The sequence below is a fragment of the Opisthocomus hoazin genome, chromosome 13, assembly GCF_030867145.1.
Source record: "Opisthocomus hoazin isolate bOpiHoa1 chromosome 13, bOpiHoa1.hap1, whole genome shotgun sequence".
Lineage (NCBI taxonomy): Eukaryota > Metazoa > Chordata > Aves > Opisthocomiformes > Opisthocomidae > Opisthocomus > Opisthocomus hoazin.
The window spans coordinates 14,079,896-14,099,778 of NC_134426.1; the positions used below are offsets into that span (position 1 = coordinate 14,079,896).

The 19,883-nt window shown below is 53.6% G+C and overlaps 1 protein-coding gene across 3 annotated transcripts; it reads left to right on the forward strand.

The window, feature by feature from the left end:
- On the forward strand, nucleotides 1-19,876 carry MMP11 (matrix metallopeptidase 11). Of its 3 annotated transcripts, XM_075434930.1 has the most exons (8): nucleotides 1-300; nucleotides 9,534-9,784; nucleotides 11,031-11,174; nucleotides 12,195-12,328; nucleotides 15,390-15,637; nucleotides 15,957-16,170; nucleotides 17,539-17,796; nucleotides 18,714-19,876. In XM_075434930.1, the coding sequence occupies exons 1-8, from the start codon at nucleotides 28-30 to the stop codon at nucleotides 18,845-18,847; spliced, it is 1,656 nt and encodes a 551-aa protein (XP_075291045.1). In that variant the 5' UTR covers nucleotides 1-27; the 3' UTR covers nucleotides 18,848-19,876. The 3 variants fall into 3 exon arrangements, with proteins under 3 accessions (XP_075291045.1, XP_075291047.1, XP_075291046.1); XM_075434932.1 differs by lacking the exon at nucleotides 15,957-16,170 and having other exon boundaries at nucleotides 18,714-18,814; XM_075434931.1 differs by lacking the exons at nucleotides 15,957-16,170; nucleotides 18,714-19,876 and having other exon boundaries at nucleotides 17,539-18,567.
- Nucleotides 19,877-19,883: the final 7 nt, after the last annotated feature.

A 19,883-nucleotide genomic window follows, 5' to 3' on the forward strand; every position in this document is an offset into this window, starting at 1 on the left:
GGGCCGGGGGGGACACCCCCTTCCGCGATGCCGCCGGGCCGTGTCCCCACGGCCCGTAAAGCTTGGAAAGAACAAAAGGCAGGAGGAGGTGCAGGAGGAGGGCAGGCGGCCCCGGGGGGGGATAAAAAGCTCAGTGGGGACAACCTCCCCCCCCCACCCCGCCGGCCCCATCCTCTCCGCCCCATGTCCGAGCCCGCTCCGCCGCCCGGCATGGCCCGTCCGCCGCTGCCCGCCGCCGCGCTGCTGGCCGCCGCCTTGCTGCACTGCGCGCCCGCCGCGCCCGCCCGCCGACCCAAGCCGGTGAGTCGCGACCACCCGTTTCTTCCCAGATCCCAGACGCCCCTCGCCCCGCGGCTCTCCGGTGCTGCCCCGAGTGGAGCATCTCCCCGGCAGACCCTCTGCTGAGCGGGATGAGCCGGTGTCGTGTGTTCCCCCTCCCGCCCCCGTTCATCCACTCGAGCGGTCCCCGGGATGCGCTGCCGGGAGTCCCCGGGCAGGGGAAGGGCTGCTCCAGCCCCGGCGATGCTCCAGCGGTGCCCCCTGGGTGGGCACCCCAGCTCCGCGGGCTGCTCTTGGCGTGTCAGGGGAGTTGCCAGAGGCGCGCTCCCTGCTGCGGAGCGAGCACAGAGAAACAAGGCACGGGACAAGGGAGGTTTACCAGAGGACGCGGGATCCCCCCCTGCCTTTAAAGGCAGCAGAGCACTCGCTGCCTGCTAATAACACCCCCCGCGTGCTGCGCTGCCAACTCTGAGAAGTGTTACCGGGAGACGAGACTAAAGAGATGGATCAAACGCGCAGGCAGGAGGGGAGCAGCAAGGCTCTTTCTTCCTGCACATGCCTGCCAGATCCCAGCACCTGGGATGGAGCTGCGAGCAGCAGAGATTGCCGCTGCCAGAGAAGAGCAACGGCGTGCGAGGGGTTCGTGGGATGGGAGAAGACAGAGAGCTATTTGTGCTGGGAATCTGTGTGTGTGCAGTTGGGTTATTATATACATGCGCTTCGCTAGTGTGCCACGAAATAACGACAGAGCAAATGCCCGGTAGCAGCCCAAGGGGATTAGTTCAGGTTCTGTCGATGGTTTTATTATCAGCTCTGTCATCTGAGTACTTTCTAACTTGGCTGCTAAATATGCTGTGGGCTGGGACTTGGCACAGAGCAGCCTTGGCCCCCAAAGTGCTTATATTATTCCAAACAAAATGTCACTGCGCTTGGCTCTGCTCTGCCTCTGAGGAAGGTGAGGCCAAGCACTTGGGCAGTGGCACTCTGCACCCAAGTTATGACACCACTCCACGGGTTTTATCTCCATCTCAATGCAGCAGATGGTGGGCTGGGAGGGACCTGCCTAAAGCTGGAGACCGCTGGTTCCTGCGAGGATGTTGGCTGGGCTGGTGAGTGCCTCACACTCTGCCGTGTGCAAGCTGTGAAGCTGCTGCTCCTGGAGGGACCTGCACAGCCTCTGGTCCTGGTCTTGCTGCCAGCAAGGACCTGTGCGGGAAGGGAGTGCCAGCCTGGGTTTCACACCGTTTGAACTTGGGTCTGGTCCAGCTGCGATGTGCACTGTTCATCTCCTTTTACTGGTGCTCGCAGCTGCTGACTGACTGCAGAGGTTGTTGGGGCTCATCTGCCTTGGGCAGTACCCCTTCCACAGAGGCAATACACCAAACTGCTGGGGGACCACTGAGTTAATGCAGGGTCCTGGGTCTGCTCAGACTTCTGGTCCATCTCATCCACCACTGCACTCCTGAAGGAGGTCCCTCCAGTTGCCAGGCTGCTGCCCAGAGACAGTTTCTTCCTCATCGCGGGCTAATGCTTTGCGTCGTGAGTGCTAATACTTGCCTCTTGGCTGGAGTAACTCCAGGCAATGCTCCTACATGTATGTTTTGTTCAGGAACAACTCATGCTTGTGTGTTTGACCAGCCACACGGAGCTCGGGGTTTCAGATCAATGTATTTCACTCAGTCTTTGCAGAGATGGTGGCTGCATTGGTTTGGGGTTGGAAACAGACAGATGATTTCCTATCCTTTCAAATAGCAGTCCTCTGTCCCAAATAGCTGCCCTTTTGGGCTCTTCGTCTGGTATCAAGGCTTCTGAAGATTATTCTACGGCCTTTCAGGTAAAGCCAGCATCATGGTGGTTGCTCTTATGTACAATGTAAATTGACAGCAGTGCACCATTTCTACGGCCTTTCAGGTAAAGCCAGCATCATGGTGGTTGCTCTTATGTACAACGTAAATTGACAGCAGTGCACCCCATTCCTCTCCCAGCTGAGGTGTGCATGTCAGTGCAGAACAGCTGAAGTGGGATTGCTGGGCTGACAGTGGCCCATGCATGCATTTCTGGCCTCGGCCCTTCTATACCCTCTCTTACTAGAGAGCTCTACCATGCCCTTGCATGTTCACTTCTCTAGCTACTTTGAGTCTCTCCGCACAAAGAGACGTTTCCCTGTGTCTAACAGCAGCTAATTTCTTGTTTGGGCACCTTTTGCTGTTGGATGATGAATGAGGAAGGAGCCAAGGGGCTGAGCTGAGAAAAGAGACTCACACTCCTACCAGACAGATGATGGTGACTTCCTCAAGCAGTGCCAGTAGATGGGTGGGCAAGGACTGTGCTAGGCACCGCAGGATGCTGCACCATGGCTATTCGGTGCTCCAGTAACAAGTCACAACAACAGTAACTGAGGGGGGAGGGCATCAAGTGCTCAGATTCATTTTAAAGCAGGCTACACTGGGCGAGTTGCAGAAGGAGCTGTGTCCTTTGTAGCAAACCTTGCAGATCTCCTTCACTTTTGCATTAGCACCTAAAGAAAGAAAGAGAAAACTGAGAGCAGAATATAGGCTGTGTCTGGTGTCCACTGTAAAACTTGAGAACAAAAGATCTGCAGTCCTCGGGGCAGTGCACACGCAGACACTGAATTCCTGCATTGCTTCTGGCTCCCCTGGGAAATCAAAGTCAGTCCATTTGCTGGGAAAGTCTCTCTCCGTGGAGAAGTGGCGGGCACTCTCTCAGCTCCCAGCGTAATCTCTCCAGAGCTGTATCTTGCAGCTCTCGCCCCGAACCCAGCAGGTTCCCCCCTGGAAGCATGGTGCTGTCTTCCCCGCAGCCCAGGAGCTGGGGAGGCTGCTGCCTCGGTCAGGGCTCAGGCAGCTGCCGCAGGAAGGGTTTGATTTGCACTGTTTGGTTTGGTATTTAAATACTGCAGTGACTGCTGGGGTAATTTTAGGCATGTTTATCCTCTGCTCTGGGAGAGACTCAAGACACAGGTAAGCAGTTATTCTCCAGCGTTTGTTGTGTTTGTGCTTTCACATGCAACACAAATGCACGCCCGGCAGTGTGGCAAGACTTGGGGTGTGCAGCTGACAAAGCGGACTGGGGAGGGAGAAGGGAACAGGGAGGAGAGAAGCACTTTGAGGAGGATCCCCCGCTCCAGCTCAGCCTGCACTTTGCCTGCTTTCCCCGTGCATATCCTGCCCTGGCACCATAACCCCGGGGGCTCCGCAGATGCAGGGTGCACTGCGCAGGTCTTGTTTAAAAAAGCGTGGAAAAATTGTCCTGCAGAGAGGTTTCACACCAGAGATGGTGTCAGCAATTTCCTACTAATCTCAGATACACAGACAGGTAAATGAAGGGTTCCTGGATGTTCTTACACGGGAAATGGCTCAGCCTGTAATGTGAATGGAAGCACTGCTGAGTCTGCACATAGTTGTCAGGCAAAATGAGAAGTGGAGCGCTTCAGGGGTTCACTGAGGGCTGCAGACATGTTTTTAGAGGTTCACTGAGATCCTGATGCAGATGAGACCCACAAGAAGAGACAGGCAACCAGACCTCCTCTTCTTAGTGGGATTTGGGCAGGAGAGCGGCATCACCAGCTCACAAAAGTGGCTCTGTGAAAATTAGCACAGCAGACCTACACCACCCCCCCCCACCCCCCCCACCCCCCCCTACATCTCCAGGAGATTAGGCAGAGGCACAATGGTTGTCTTGGGGGTTTGGAAATCCCTGCACATCTGAGCAGCATACACTCCCTAAGGGTAGAACATATTCCCCCCCCCCCCCCCGGAGCTCTGGAGAGGGCTGCATTGTGCCACGGGGCTGTGCCCAGTGGGAGACGTCCTGGCTGTTGTCCCGGGGCTTGGCACTGATAGCTTATTGCTCACCTTAACTTCGATGTAATTGCACAGTGAACAAAACATCTCAACTGCTTTCCTCCTCTGCCTGGAGTGTGCTGCATCCTAGACCCGCTTCTTGGCTTCAAGGGGATTTCTAGGTCATCAGATTAAGGGCTCTCGAAACCTTTTGCTATCCCAGCATCCTGGGGCTTGTTTGCTTTGTGAGTACTCCTGTTTCTGGCAAACTGTTGCTTGGGTGACACCAGCAGCTTGGCTGCAGTGTTGTTGATGGACTAGACTCACAAACTGTCACATAATTGAAGTGTCTGATAATAAAAATAGTCCTGCAGTGTTTATTCATTTGCTTTCTCTTGTTACACCAGAGCCTGGGTCTCCTCATTCTGTCTGTGGGCATAAACATTTGCAGTCCATAATGTTTCATGTTCCGTGTTGCTTAGGAAAAATAAACATTGTCCTTTCTTCGTTGCCAACAACAACTACCACCAAATAATCCGGAAACAAACTGTCAGGCCCCAGGAGGTAGTGCTTGATGGTGCCACGGAGTATGGGAAGTGAGCGGAGAGGAACCTCCAACTGTGTATGCATGGCCAGGCACTGTGGCACCTCCCGTTTGGCTTCATTTGGCCAAAGATTGGCCTCAGCCTTTGCGTTCCCCCTGGCTCTGTCTGCAGCAGGACCGAGCTGCAGCCCAGCATGAAGGACCTAGTCCTGTACCAGAAGTATTTTATATAAGCAAAGAATTGTTAGTTAGAGGGGTTGGGAGACTCTGCCTTGTTCTGGGGAAGGTAGGATCACTAAATCTTGTGGCTTTGCCTAGCCATTGTTTCCACCGAGTTTCCATTGTTTCCACTAAGAGCGCGTCAACCAGGAGCACAGTTAGCTCAGGGTCTGACGAGACCACAAACATGATCTGTTTCTGCTATGAAATTTTGGCTGCAGCATTAGCACCTTCTGAGGCCAGTCTGCTTCTGGGACACAACCTGACTAGAGTGGAGCTGGCTCCAGTTTTGCCACTAACCATCAGCTGCAGCTGCACTTTCAAATCCGACCCCTGGAAATCATGCAGGCTGGCCATGGTACTCTGTGAATCAGGACAACAATGCTGATCTCAGGCAGGAACATTGCTGCAGCCTGTTAAGGGGGTGCAGAGCCCCTTGGGGGCACAGCCACCCAACAGTGGATAGAAATGGGGTGAGAGAACTGTCATACATGAGAATTGTAGGAGAAAACATCTCTGCTCTCCTTCCCCATGCGCTGAACTGGGGGCAGGATTGCTCCAAGATGCAGGCTTATAGCTGGGAGGAGGATCACGCTACTAGCCAAAGAGGCAGCAACCACCAGAGCCTCACCAAACACTCTGAGTAACAGAAGGAGGAAGCAGGGAGAAACGGAAAAGCAGCAGCAGAAGGGACAGGGAGGTGGGGAGAAAATCCATGAGCTCATCTCCTAGCAGAAGAGGAAACAGCCCCCAATGACAGGGCAGGTATCCAAGACTGATGGGATTTGTGTTGTAACTTGTCCAGTCACTCCCATCTGACGGGGAGGGGGCTCTCCTTTCATGTCCATGCTGAGGAGCAAGCAGGAGCCCAGGTAATTAGATACATGACTGACAAGACAAGTTTAAGTTCAGGGCAGGCAGCAGAGGATGGACCCAGGCAATACCAGGCACTGGTCTCACTCTTGGGGTTCTTTATACACAGTGTTGCTGATACTCCACTGTAGCTGTGCTGCTCCAGCTGCTTCTCCTCCTGGGAGGCTCTGGAGGGCGAGTGCTGCCCAACGCAATGAGGTTAAAGATGTTCTTGGCTCCTCGGGATGGCTGGGACGCTTCCTGGGAAGCTTGGCTGGTGTTCATCTGGCCCCAGCAGACCCAGAGGTGATGGCTGTTGTATCGCAGCACTTGAGGGCTGATAAAGCTGTGAGGAACCAGGTGGGCAGTCCATACCTCTGCTGTGGTTTCTGTCCTTTCCCTCCTGTTCCCTCTCAGCCTTTTGGTCACAAGGCTTCTAGGAAGAGGCACTTTCTTTGCAATGGACCAGACTTCAGCACAGCCCTCTTTGTATATAGCTTTGCTCCTCTGCTGTCCTTGACCATTGGTTTCAGGCCTGGCACCCGTCTGTGCTCATGTTGTGCAGACATTTTGCTGCTCAGTCTCTATTGCAAAGCCCTGGCCTCTTCCCTTGGCTAAAAGCTGTCTGTTCCAATGCACAGCGGCCACCCCAGCTGAGGGTTATAGTGTGATGGGCCTTGCAAGTGGCTGCACACAGCCTTAGCCAGAGGCTCAGATCCATCTCTGCACTCAGGTGGTCTGGACGCCTGCTTCAGGTTGTAGGGACTTTCCTTTGCATTTGGTCTTCGGTAATCCTTTCCCCTCCAGTGGTGGGATGGGAGGAGTGGGGATGCTTTGGCAGTTACCTAGCAGCCAGTGCCCTCATCCTCTCTGCACAGCTTTGCACTAGCTTCAGCAGCAGCACAGCCCTAAGCAAACCCCTAAGGTTACACTTGGGGCATTATACCACAGCTTAGGAGAGTAAAGCAGGATCTCTACAGGAGAAGGTGGCTTCAGCGCTGGGTGGGAAAGATGCAACCTTAAGCGAGAGGATGCATTATCTAAGCCTTGGGAAGTGCCTTGAGCGAGGTGTGTCCAGCCAAGGAGACCAAAATCTCCAGCCTGACGTGTCTCCTGAGCATTGTTTGGTAAGTGGTTTCTGCCCATCACATTTCCCCTTGCTGGCTGCGCCTGCAGTGGCATTTTCCAGCCCTTTCCTGCCGTGGTGCTAATGTTGGTGCAGTGATGACAGGGAGAGACTCACTGTTTGTTTAGGGGCACAGCGAGCACACGGGGCAGCAGGGCAGGTCTCGCCTCCTGCCTCCACTCAGAGCTGTTCACAGGGCCAGGCTGTGTCCCCTCCCAGGGCTGGGTCACTGCAGAGGACAGGCAGGCAGGAGCAGGGAGGGTTCTGCCTTAGGCAAGGTGAGGTTTCGATGGCTGGAAGCTAGGATTTGTGGCAGTGGTTTTGAGCTAACCAAAGAGGAGAGAGAAAACCTACCTCTGGTCTGCCTCCTCTGAACATGGGATCCCTCGGAGGAAGAAGTGAGCAGGCAGTTCCTCCTCTCTGCTCCTGCTCTGATGAGAGTGATAATCTTCAGTTTATGTCAGTGCCCCCAGCCAGGAAGAAAATGACCAGCCTTCCTGGGACACTGGGTGGATGTGCTTAGCATAGCCAAGCAAAAAAAAAACAGGAGTAAGCCCATCTGTGTCAGCCTCAGCCTTCTCACTTACCTGGGCAATTCCTGAGGGCTTCCCAGTGCTCCCAGCTCTACAGTGACGGTGCTCCCCAGGGTCCATCTCCACTCTCCCCATGTGCCTTGGAGCTGTCCTGCAGCTCCTCATCCTGGGGAACCAGACACATTCATCACCCCATGTCCTTGGGCAGCAGGACCTGTCTCTGGTGGCAGTGGGTGCTCTTGCATGCACTCAGGAGCAAGGAGCCGAGTGGCTCTCCAGGCTGGGCTTTGGTGACACAGCTGCCATTATGTGCTTGGCAGAGGATCTCATCGGGGCTGGAAGTAAGATGTTGGCCAGGATACGAAACTTATCAGCTCCTTCTGCCAGCTGTCCTTTGCAGGCACTAGCTGCCAGCCCAGGCAGGGTGCCAGGCAGCTTTTAGAGAGCTCCCCTTAGAGAGACAGGTAGCTCCAACCTGGCAGGGCTCCAGCGTTCGGCAGGAGCAGACCCGTGCAGACTCCCCTGGGACAGGCCAGCCTGTACACCCTCCTTCCACTAAAGCACTGGATGGATTCCCAGTGCCACGCTGGTGGATTGGGTAGGCTTTGCTGTTCAGGATGTAAAATGTCTTTCTCTGTTTGCCTGTGTTGATGGTGCAGTTCCTGTGGTGTGTGAAAGTGCGTGGGACACCAGGATTGGGTTGATGGCTTCTAAGGCAAAGGCTGTCAGGTGCCAAGCCACCAACGGTGTCTCGCTGGCTGGGGCGTACAAGCCAGCAAACTGGAGCGGTGACAGACACATGAAGAGCTGGACACCTAAACAGCACCTTGTGTGACCTCCCAGGCTCCTGTGTCCATCTGTGCATCGCTCACAGGCACAGGGCCATTACAGAGTTTGGAGCTCGGTAGTGGAATTAATGCCAAGGGCTTCACGCTTCATTCCAGCCCACATGAATGGGCTCATTGTAGGGAACAGAGCGGCGGCAGCACGCGGATCACACGGCATCATGGCAGCCCTGGCATCATGCCCGCCTGACCTTCGTGTCCCTGGCAGGGCAGCCAGGAGAGCTGGCCTGGAAGAAGGCAGCTCTTTGCAGGGGAAGGAAGGGGACCTCCAGGTCTTCACTCTGGAGCCCTGTGGGACAGAGCCTGCCTGTCTGAGTAGAGATGCATCACTGCTGCATCTCAGCTCCTCCTGCTGCTCAAACACCTTTAAATTTTCCTGCATGCAATCAGGCAAAACGTTCTGTGTTTGGACCTCTGGCTTGCACAGCACGGGTGATGCAGGGACCGAGTGCCTCTCACCCCACATGCCTCACAGTAGGCTGGGGATTACGCTTGGGTCATGTTTCATGGTGGCCCCATAGTCCTGCTGTCAGGTGGGAAACCAGTGGAAGTCAGCTAATTAGCACTAATTAATGTTGCCAAGAGGAACCATGCTATTCCAACTAAGTGTGGAAAAGCCCAGGTGATCTCATCCCCAGAGTCACAGGCACAGTGAGGCAAGGGGGTATGGTCCTGTCCATCCCTCTGCAGAATCAGTGACCTCAGGCAGTGACAGGTGCTGCAGGGACAGTCACTGCTGCTCTCTGCCTCATGGGCTGGGCTCTAAGTCATCCCCCAGATCCTTGTGTCCTCCTCTCGAGCTTGCACTATCCCCTAGCCATGCTGAGAGCCTGTTCACCAAGCCAGGACAGCAAGGGGACACCATGGTAGAAACAATGGGGAGCACAACTGTGTGTCAGGGACTAAAGGCTTCCTCCCATGAAGATCACCTCTACCCGGGGCCAGGAAGGAATAAAGGATGCAGGGCAAAGGAGGAGAATTTACTCCCTAGTGATTTGTTTTGTTCTTGAAGGGTCTGGTTCTCATCCACAGTTTGCAAAAGTGTTTCCTGCCGGCCAGCTGCCAAGGAAAAATGGAACAAAAATAGCCCAGCGCTTAGGAGGTGCCATGGCATGACACGGTGCCTCCCAGGTGTGCCCCGGCCTGGCAGCAGCAGAGTCCAGGGAATGGAGGATGTTTGTGGGGAGTGGTTTGTGCTCTAGCAGCTGGGGAACAGCCCCAGGCAGAGATGGAACTCACCGCTGAAGTGCTGCTGTGGGCAGATGTTCACCACTCTGCAGCAGGATCTCTCTTCCCAGACCCTGAAGTCATGGCTTTGCTTTTCCCTTTTAGGACATGTCTCGAAAGCATCACACCTGGAAGGAGCAGAGTCCTTGGCTGTCTTCCTTGGTGAATGCTGTGGGGACTGGCATGCCTGCCAAGGGCTTCCCCATGGGCGCGGATGAGCAGGCAACACGCTGGAACCCACCCCGGTGCGGTGTGCCGGACCTCCCGGCGTCGCCAGACGGCCAGAACGGGCGGAACCGGCAGAAGCGGTTTGTCCTCTCCGGTGGACGCTGGGACAAGACTGATCTCACCTACAAGTAAGAGAGGCCCGAAATGGGAGTCAGACTGCTTTGCTTCTCCCTCCCCAGACCTTTCAGTCTGATGTTCCCTGGAGCGCGGCATGCTGTGACGTGATCACAGAAGCTAGAGGCCAGCCCTGGGTAGGGGCAGCTGGGGACAGGGGAGCCACATGCTGAACCACCCGCAGGGTCATACCCAGCACCTCCACATCCCCTCACGCACACGCTGCCATGAACATAGCTGCCCTGCCCAAACACATTCTGCCCAGCTGTTGTGTCGCCCCTCAGTCAGTCCCGCATCAACACCCCCATGTGCACACATCCACTTCCTTACATCAAACCCCTGACACATGCCAAGCCGAGCCTCTACCACCAGCCCTCCCCTGCTATGCCTTTGCTCCTCCCCAGCCACCCTGCTGCAGGCTCACTTCACAGTTTATTTTGAAAAGACCTTTTTACTCAGCTGTTATTGATGTTCCCATAAACATGACTTCAGTGTGAAGTTTTGCCCAAGTCACCCCACACATTCTCAATTGCAACTCTGCTCAGCAGGGTTGCGGGAGGGTTGTGCTGCCTCCCCAGCTGCCCACAGGGGCACGGGTGGAGAGGTGAGCACACTCATATAGATTTAGACAGCACGTAAATCATCTTTTGTTTAGTTAAGTGCAGGAGACAGTTCCTTACAGCATTAGGAGGTGATAGACGACAGAAAGGCTTCTTTTTTTTTTTTTTGTTAAAAAGAAACACAGCACAGACAAACACACACCAACACTGTTAACGGAAGGGAAAGAAAGCTCACTCTGTGGCAGACCTTACAGTCTGCTTATGTTATAGGAGAGCAGAAGAGGCAGCAGCAGCTATGAGCGAGCCCAGCTTTCCAGGAGCAAAAAATACAGAGATCGAGGTGGAGAAATCACATCACACCACTCCCAGGCACCGCTGTGGGGTTGGACTCACGGGGGACAGACCTAGGAAATGCCACATCACTTCACTGCAGAAAAACACAGATCTGCAAAGCTCTCTGGAGAGCTTACCTCTGTCTGGGCCCATCAGCCAGAGGGTTTCAACACTGATGGCTTTTACCTCCTGCCCACGCCTTTGGAAGAAGGTGCCAGGGCCGTGCTTGTAGGAATTGGAGATGTTCTGGTGTTGAGAGAGAGCCGCAGTCCTAGTGACGTTAATCCTATAGCCAGTGTCTTCATGACAGCAGTGTCGATGAGACAGCGGCTGATGCTCTCCTCACCCAGTGTCTGTTGCTTTTCAGAATTATCAGGTTCCCGTGGCAACTTGTAAAAGATAAAGTGAGAAGGACCATCGAGGAAGCTTTGAAAGTCTGGAGCGACGTGACCCCGCTGACCTTCACTGAGGTGCAGGAGGGCCGGGCTGACATTGTCATCGATTTCACAAGGTGAGCAGGGTGGGCAGCAGCACCCTCCTCCCAGACAGAGCAGCAGCCTTGCAGGCAAGACCCTAAGCCTCTAACCAGAGCAGAGAGCTACAAATATACAACTCAGGCAGTTAAGTGGAGGCTCATATGTCTGCTTTCAGACACTGGGATTTTTTTTTTTTTTGTCAGTTGTGGGCTGCTTGGTGTAAGTGCAGCTGTTCCATGCTGGCTGTGCACAGTTCCGTTACTGATTGTTCATTAATTTCCCTGGTAGGTTTACATTTCTCTGCCCACAGGCTGTTTTCCTAAGCGTTTGTTTTGACTTTCCATCTTCAGGTCCTCCATTCTGTCCCTTGACTGAACGATGTAACTGTCTGCCCAAAGACAAATATACTTTCTGCGTTAAATGAATCTTGGCTCCTGGCCTGAAATTCACTTTTGGCAAAATACGCACAGGGGCAAAGACTTCCCTCTGTTGCATGTTTGCACAAAACTAAGAAAGGCAGTGGAAACCATCCAAGCAGTGATGCGATGTAAATGCTGTGTATTTGCCTGTGCCTCCCTCAGCTTTCTAAAGTGGCCACATCTCTCATGGGTTTCCTTCACTAGTCAACAGGGGGCTTGGCTTGAGTGAGAACCTGAGGGTTTGGCTGGGTGTGCTGCTGGCTGCCCTGCTGCATCCCCCCGCCACTCAGCTATATCATCTTAATCTTGGCTCGAGCAGTCACTGCCTTAATACTTTAGGCTCCATGGTCAGCTTTGGGCTGGAAGCTGAAGAGGGGGAGGAGAGAAACATCCCTGAGAAAGCATATGAGCTCCCCAGGGCTTGGTGTGACCAAGCTCTACTTCCTCAGTGGCCCAGCGCAGAACTGAGTTTGTGGCAATCTGAAGGGCTCAAAACAGTTGATCTGGACTGGTGGGATGAACTTGGGATGGGAGAGCTGCTGTCCCCTTGTAGTGGCTCCCTGCCTTTGGCCTTATGTTGCTGTTCACTGGAGGTACATGGCCGTTTGTCTGATGTGCAATGTGTCTTCCCTCCAGGTACTGGCATGGAGATAACTTGCCTTTCGATGGGCCTGGAGGGATCCTCGCGCACGCGTTCTTCCCCAAGACACACCGGGAGGGAGATGTCCATTTTGACTATGATGAGACCTGGACAATTGGGAACAACCTGGGTATGGTACTGTTTCAGGGGGAGCTGTGGACGCTCCAGGGTGCTTTTCAGGGCACTTCGAAATGGTTTGATTGTGGTGTGCACAGGGACCCTGTAAAACTCGGAGGCAGCAATCATTTTCCATATGACGAGGTAATGGCGTTAAACTAAAAGAGGGTAGATTTAGATTAGATATAAGAAAGAAATTCTTTACTATGAGGGTGGTGAGGCACTGGTTGCTCAGAGAAGCTGTGGCTGCCCCCTCCCTGAAAGTGTTCAAGGCCAGGTTGGACGGGGCTTTGAGCAACCTGGTCTGGTGGAAGGTGTCCCTGCCCATGGCAGGGGGTTGGAACTACATGATCTTTAAGGTCCCTTCCAACCCAAACCATTCTATGATTCTACCATTCTGTGATTTTTATGGTGTGCATTGTTATCTCCTACCACTTTTCTCGTCACCCTTCAACCACAGCAAAGCCTGTGTCCAGCACCAGGAGCCTGGTTTCCCAGTGGGCTTCCCCCGTGTGGGGGGAGCAAGAGGGACACATCTGAGAGATGGCTCCTCTGCCCAGCCACGCGCCCTGCCACTTGGGAACTGCACCCAGCATTGGCAGAAGCCATTAGAAATAAAACAGGGAAGGGATGAAGGAAAACTGAGGCTCAGGCACCGGCGGACACAGCTGCCTTCGAAAGGACAGCCTCAGCCTCAGTTGCTGCATGCACTGTTCACCGCCTGCCCGCAAAGTATTTTCTCTTTGAACAACTCCATAAAGGGAAACCACCCAGGCTCCAGCTCTGCCCCTGTGGCCTGGGAATGCTCTGACCATAAACAACATCACATCGAGTCAAGACTCTTTTTCTTCTTTCTTTCTTTTTTTTTTTTTTTTTGGTCTAATAAAAATAGATCCAATCGGGTAGCTCTCTGCTTGGGCAGTCAGGGTCTAGTGTCACAGTATCTCATGAGATACTGCAGTACCGCCTGGGACCATCTGGATCAGTGCCCAAAGCACCAGTTTCTACAAGACCCACCAAAATTAACCCAGGTCAACCCCTCCTCCTCCTTCCCAGTGTACCTACAGAGACAAAGACACAATCACAAAGTCCAAGTTAAACACCTGCCTCTCTGGGGCTTCACAAACTTTTTGTCCACATCGGTGTTCAGGGCTCAGATGGGGTCCCCCAAAGTCGACTTTATTGCCAGTTGTATGCCAGCTTGAGTCTCTGCGTGGGGCATAGGACTGCTATGTCTCTGACCCTGTTCATGCTGACCCAAAACAAGAACCACGGAGCACCAGATCTTTCTGCAGAAGCATTTCTGCTCCTTAGGGAAGGGTGAGCTCTGCCGTTTTTAACCCTCTGTTGGGCTGCCTGTATTGTTGAAGAATTTCCTACATTCTCCGACAAAGACAGTATTGGAGGAAAATGAGGAACTGAAAACGGATGCCAGTTCCCATTGGAATCCAGCCCTATTCCATGGCCTTGTTTTCCCGTCTACGTCTTCCATAAGTAAATGTCATAAAGGCTCTTGGCAGCCAATTGCCATTTAATATGCTGAAAAGAGCTTTATGATACAAACATGGATAAATCCTTGTCTCATCTCGTAGCGAGACGGGGAAATCCTTAGCCTCATTTTACAGACAGGAGAGCAGAAGTACGAGGAGGGCTAAGGTGTGCCCTGGGGTCACCCCAGAGCCATGGAGGAAGCAGGACTCCACGTGGAGCACCTTCTGCGAGGAACACAGTGATGCTCCCCAGCACAGCTCCTTCAAGAGGGCTGTTGTTCACCTCCCCTGGAGAATCTGACAACGGCACAACCGATCTGCCAACACTGGAAAGCATCAAGTGAGGAGCCTGCCAAACTAATCAGAAGTGTCTGAAAGTTTGTAATAAATCACTGACACAGAAATCCCACTTTCTCAGCTGACCTAGATGTGTTCATTTAATTGGGTCAGTGCCGTGCAAATTCATCATTTCTACCTAAAGCTGACCAGCGGAGGAAGACAAGGGCTCACCTTCCCCTCCGCCCTTCCCAGGCATTCCTCCTAGCTGTGTCCCCGCTGTTGCATCCCATCCTGGTGCTGAGAAGTGACCCATTCGCCTGGAGCCAGCAGGGAAATCCTGTTTGGAGCAGTGAGGCTGGCTGACTCACATCCCTGCCTTTCTCGTCACTTGGGCTGCAACTCAGAGGATTTCTGGCTGAAGGCGAGTGAATGAATACATTGGGACTTGTCAACAAGAAGACCAACTCACAAGCTTTGTGGCTTAATGTGCCTCTTCCAGCTTTCCCTGAAGTGTATGAACTTCAAAACAGATCCACTGGAAGCTAAACAACCCCTACCAAATCACACATTTTTGCATACTGAATTCCACCTTTCCACCTCTTCTTTTCTAGAAGCTCTAACGTCATGTATTCCTAAAACATGATCTCCTATAAATCTACTTGAGTCTGGTGAAGCAAGCCCAGGCCTTGACACTGCATATTTTTTAATGGATTTATTTCTAAATGTCACCTCTTTGCTACAGTCCACACACAAGCAATAAATGATCTCCCTCTGCTGTCTGTGTGACAAGGGTCATTAGCAAGTTTTAATCCTCACTGATGCAGGTACCTTCCACAGTGAACATGATCTAAATGGGACCTGATGCGCTACAGCTGTAGCCAACAACTGCTGCAAGGCTAGGTCAACAAAAAAGCAACCTTACCACCCCGACACCTACTTCTCTGGGCCAGACTGCTTTCTCTGTACAAATTTCTTCTATCCAAAATCACACAGAAAAACCCTTTTCTTTCTGATAAGTGATGGGGTACAGAAGCCCCTGGTGACAGAATTACAAATTACCAGCATGCCCAGGCATGGGCATTCATACAGCTGAGTGTATGAATTCACTCACAGTGCTCCAGGAAAACCCTGGGAACAACAAACTGCGAGTGCTGTAGTCGAGGCAGATTTCTCTTTCCTCGCGTTAGGCTCATACAACACGCCTCAGTGCATTGTCAGTGGCTGATAATTGCTAGAAGTGAGCCTATGAGGCAGGCATCCTCCACACAAGCAGGCAAAATCATCTCCCATCTTTTCCCTTCGCAGGCACTGACCTCCTGCAAGTGGCTGCTCATGAGTTTGGCCACGTCCTGGGCCTGCAGCACACAGCTGTCTCCAAGTCACTGATGTCTCCTTTCTACATCTTCCGCTACCCGCTAAGTCTGAGTGAGGATGACAAGCAGGGTATCCAATACCTCTACGGGAAACCCAAAATGGATCCTGACCCAACCCCAACTCAGCCAGCAGAGCTGCCCCAGCCGGACCTTGAAACAAATGAGATCACCAACATGGAGGTGAGTCAACAGCTTTGCGTCCTCCTCTAACACCACAGCTTGTTCCCAGCTGCAGGGACTGTCCTCACCGTGAGGCCAGCAGCAGGCTTACATGTGGTTTGGTGTCTGTGTCTTCCACCTATGCTGCTGAGTGCAGGTCGGGACCCTGCGGCTGGCACTGACAGCCAGCCTGGGATGTGCAGGGAGGGGATCTTTGGGCTGCAAGTGCCCATGAAAGCAGGACAGTTGCCTGGACACAGGGACTTCCCATCCATTTAACCCAGCCTGGGTGAGGGGACTTCCCGTGAGTCCAAGCACCTGACCGGCCATGCTTTGGCAGTCTGTGCAGCCCGACGCCTGTGACACAGCTTTCGACGCCGCCTCCACCATCCGAGGGGAGCTGTTCTTCTTCAAGTCGCGATATGTGTGGCGGCTCCGAGCTGGAAAGCTGCAGGATGGCTACCCAGCTCTGGCCTCCCGCCACTGGCAGGGGATCCCCAGCTCTGTCGATGCCACCTTCGAGGACCCTCTGGGCAATATCTGGTTTTTCCAAGGTAAGAGCTGGACTGAGATCAGACAGCTCAGAAAAGCATCTTCTTTACTGAGGGGTATTAGGACCCAGCAAGTTCCTGGCAGAAAAAACACTCTGGGCATCCTCAGCAATCCAGTGATCCTTGTTATTTGTTTCCTTCTCTGTTTAGTTTAAACTTTTTAGCAGATATTGAGGGGGAAAGAGAGAAGGAGGGGTCACTTTTAATTTAGACACATGCATGCTATCCCATTCTCCTTCTCTGGAACACAAACATTTGTTTTGAGCTTCTGCCCTGGCAATACTGTTGGCAGAGGAGCAGGAAGGAAACACTTGCTCTGTCTCCCCAGCTGTCATTGGAAGCACTGTGCCAGAAGAGAGCCCCAGACGCTTTCACAGGTTGTGAAACTCCTGAGCCTGTGCCCCTGAGGCCCTGCTCAGGGAATGGACAGACTCTTTTCTGCTCCTCAGAGACCTGGATGCAGAGATTCTGTAGTACCCCAGAATGAATGAGCCTACAGGGTGCCTGTGTGTGCAGAGCCAACCTCCTGCCACCACAGGGATTAAAAACCAATCGCCCATGGGGGACAAACCTCCTCCTGGCTGTCTCTGGAGTTCAAGACCAGCAACAACCACTGTTTTCCTTAATGTTCTTTACAAGTGTAAATTTAATAGCAGGGATGCAGAATGGCGTTGGTGCCCAGCTTCCCTGGGTGCGCACGCCCTGTCTGCGTAGCGTGAGACCGAGCACCAGAAAGCACACCACACGGCTCTGCAGGCAGTGTTCCTGCATAAACAGATTACTTAGTACCTGACCTGCACACAAGGACTTACAGTGCTAAAATTGGCAGGCTCCTGCCATGAGTTAGAATGAGATAAGGGGAAAGTATTACATGCCGTAGGCTAATTACAGAGATTCCCATTTTAATCTAATCTGGAAATATGCTTCCAGTCTCTATTTCAGGTTGGCAACTTCTTCCTGGTTTCTGTAGCTTACTCCTTCACAGCTGCACGCGCCCTTTATGCCTGTGCATGCCCACATACATTCTCCTCCACGCGCGGAGTTTGCAAGGTAGAGGCTGGTCCCTCCAGCCAAGCCTATCATTATAACTTCCACAAACAGAGAAAAGACAGCTGCTAAAATGGTCTCTTCGTCCCACCACTGACACCCTCCAGGTTGGACCAAGGCGGGAAGTCAACTCCTTGCACTGCCAGGACTTTGCGCACCCGTCAGTGACAGTGTCCCTGACACTGGTAGGGTTTTTGCCTCTCAGATACAGCTTTCCCTGGGAGCTCTGCCAAGGCACAAGCTCCAGTTGCGCAGTTCACTGCCAAATTTTCAGACACCAAAGAGCTTCTGAACCCTTGTCTGCCTTTTCTGTCTCCTCACCAGATTCTCAGTACTGGATTTACGATGGCGAGAGACGGGTATCTGGTCCCACCCCAATTGTGGAGCTGGGCCTCCCTGCATCCCCTGTGCAGGCAGCTCTTGTGTGGGGTGCTGAGAAGAACAAGATCTACATCTTCAGTGGAGGCAACTACTGGCGCTTCAACCCTCACACCCGCCAGGTGGACAACATCTACCCCCGGGCCATGGCTGACTGGCGTGGTGTCCCTCAGGAGATTGACGCGGCTTTTCAGGATGAGTTTGGTCAGCACAGCAGGGACATGGCTTGCTCTGGGGTGGCCGCTCAGGCTGATACTACTGCCCAGCTGGAAGAACTGGGCAGATTTAGACACTTGGCAGTAGTGGACATTTCCCAGCCATAGCACATGCTATATAGTGTATACAGAGGGGCAGCTCCCTCCAGTGGGTAGGGAACGGAGGCTGCTCCCATAAAAGTGAGAAGTTTTATCATTATTTATTTCACCAATCAACAGTTAAGTGTCTGACAGAGAGAATTCAAACTTCTGACGAAGAAATGGTCACAGAGTCCTACCGAGCTGTTAATGCTCCCAACAAAGTGATGAGAAGACAGCAGAAATGCTTCCCACGCTTCAGACAGCAGAAACACTGCCCACACTTCAGTCCAGGCAGCTGTCCTGAATGAACAGTCTGCTTTTGGTATTTCCTAGTCCTACCAGATGTGCCCCATGCTGAAGACAGCGTGGCAGTGCCACAGAAACACTGGGGACAGCCAGGGTGCTTGGAATGGCAGGTGCGGCAACTGCCTCTCTCCCCAAAAAGAATGGGGTGAAATGGCTCCCCACTGTTTCCAGAGCCTAAATCCCAGAACAGCTTCCCCGCAGTAACAGATGCTCTACAGCAAGCTCCCTGTCATAGGCCCTGTTCAGGTCCTAAATGCCTTCTGCCATCTCAGGGCCAGGCCACTACCTGGGTAGAGCAAATTTAAACCCACCAGGAATATAAAATAAAATCCTGCTTATTCTCCCATCAAAACTGAAACAGTGTAAGCTGAAAACCTGGGTTTAAGTGAGTTAAAGCTACCAGCATCTCCTGCCTCTTCCAGGCTCTCTTTTTGTACTGCATGTGCTGCAGAGTGTTATGCTAGGAAAGAGCTGTGAGCTGTGCCAGGTCTCTCCTAACCCATCCTGTCTCACCCACAGGTTTTGCCTATTTCCTGAGAGGCCGAGATTACTGGAAGTTCGATCCAGTCCAGGTGAAAGTGCTGGAGGGCTACCCACGCCAGATCAGCCAGCACTTCTTCAGCTGTACACCTGCTTCAAATTCCTTCAGATGAGGGGCTGCTTGTGTCCTCCATGCTCCCCTTTCATCACCCTTACCTCCAGCAGCCACACAGAGGGTTCCCTCTGCCATTCCTGGCTTCCTTCCAGGCTCAGCATCTGACACAACACATGCCTGTCACAACAAGTGACAAAGTTTGCTCCTCTCAAGTTCCAGCAGCCCCAGCTTCAGTTGCTATCAATATAAAAGCACCTGCCATGTTCTTTGCAGGCAAGAGCAGCCACTAAACTCTTAACGTGGCCACGCTCTTCCAGCAGTAGCATCCCAAAAGCCATCAAGCCAGCCTGGAACAGGATCACGCTCTCCTAATTAACCTGGACCCCATCACGTAGAACTGCTCTGACAGCATTTCCTGTGTTTACATAGCTCACAGCAGCGGCCCTTTGCTGCTCCAGACGTTGGCCTGGGAGGAGGAGGGCTTCCACTGGGAGACCCTCAGCCTTGGTGGGGGGCTGTGGAGGACACTGACTGTCCGCGGAGCAGCGCGGATGTGTGGCTGCTGCCAGGGTCACTTTGCCAGGGCTGCAGCGGTGACCGCCGTGACCGTGCCACAGCCCCGCTCCTCCTGTCCTGTTGTATCACTAGGACGCCTTAGGAGTTTATACTGATCTGTGTGTAGACAAGGGGCCCCCTTCCCTCCGCGGTGCTGGGTGCCAGCGCTGGACGCTGCTCCGCTGCTCCCCGAGCTCCCACCGAGCCGGGCTCCCCGTGACTGCACCGGCGGCTCCGCGCAGCCCCGCTCCGGCTCTCTGCACGCCCCTCGCTGCTGCCGACCTCGGGCCAGCACACCCGAAGGGGCTGCGGCCGCTTCCCCCCCTTCTCACCTGTCGGCCCACCCGCGCCATTCCCCAGCCCGGGGCCCCGGAGGGTGACCGGTACCACAGCCCCGGGACGGGGGGGGGAGGAGGGGAGGTGTCTCAGCGCCGGCCCCTCCTCACGAGTGCAGCTGGAAACGCTCGCGGAGAGCATGCCGCCCGCGGCGCCTCGTTTCTGCCTTCCGCCGGGCCCCGCCCTCAGCGACCACCGCGCGG

Coding starts and splice junctions, on each gene's coding strand:
- MMP11 (XM_075434930.1), top strand. CDS start 28: ATGCCGCCGGGCCGTGTCCCCACGGCCCGTAAAGCTTGGAAAGAACAA. Junction 9,785..11,030: donor AAGACTGATCTCACCTACAA/GTAAGAGAGGCC, acceptor GTTGCTTTTCAG/AATTATCAGGTTCCCGTGGC. Junction 15,638..15,956: donor ATGAGATCACCAACATGGAG/GTGAGTCAACAG, acceptor ATGCTTTGGCAG/TCTGTGCAGCCCGACGCCTG.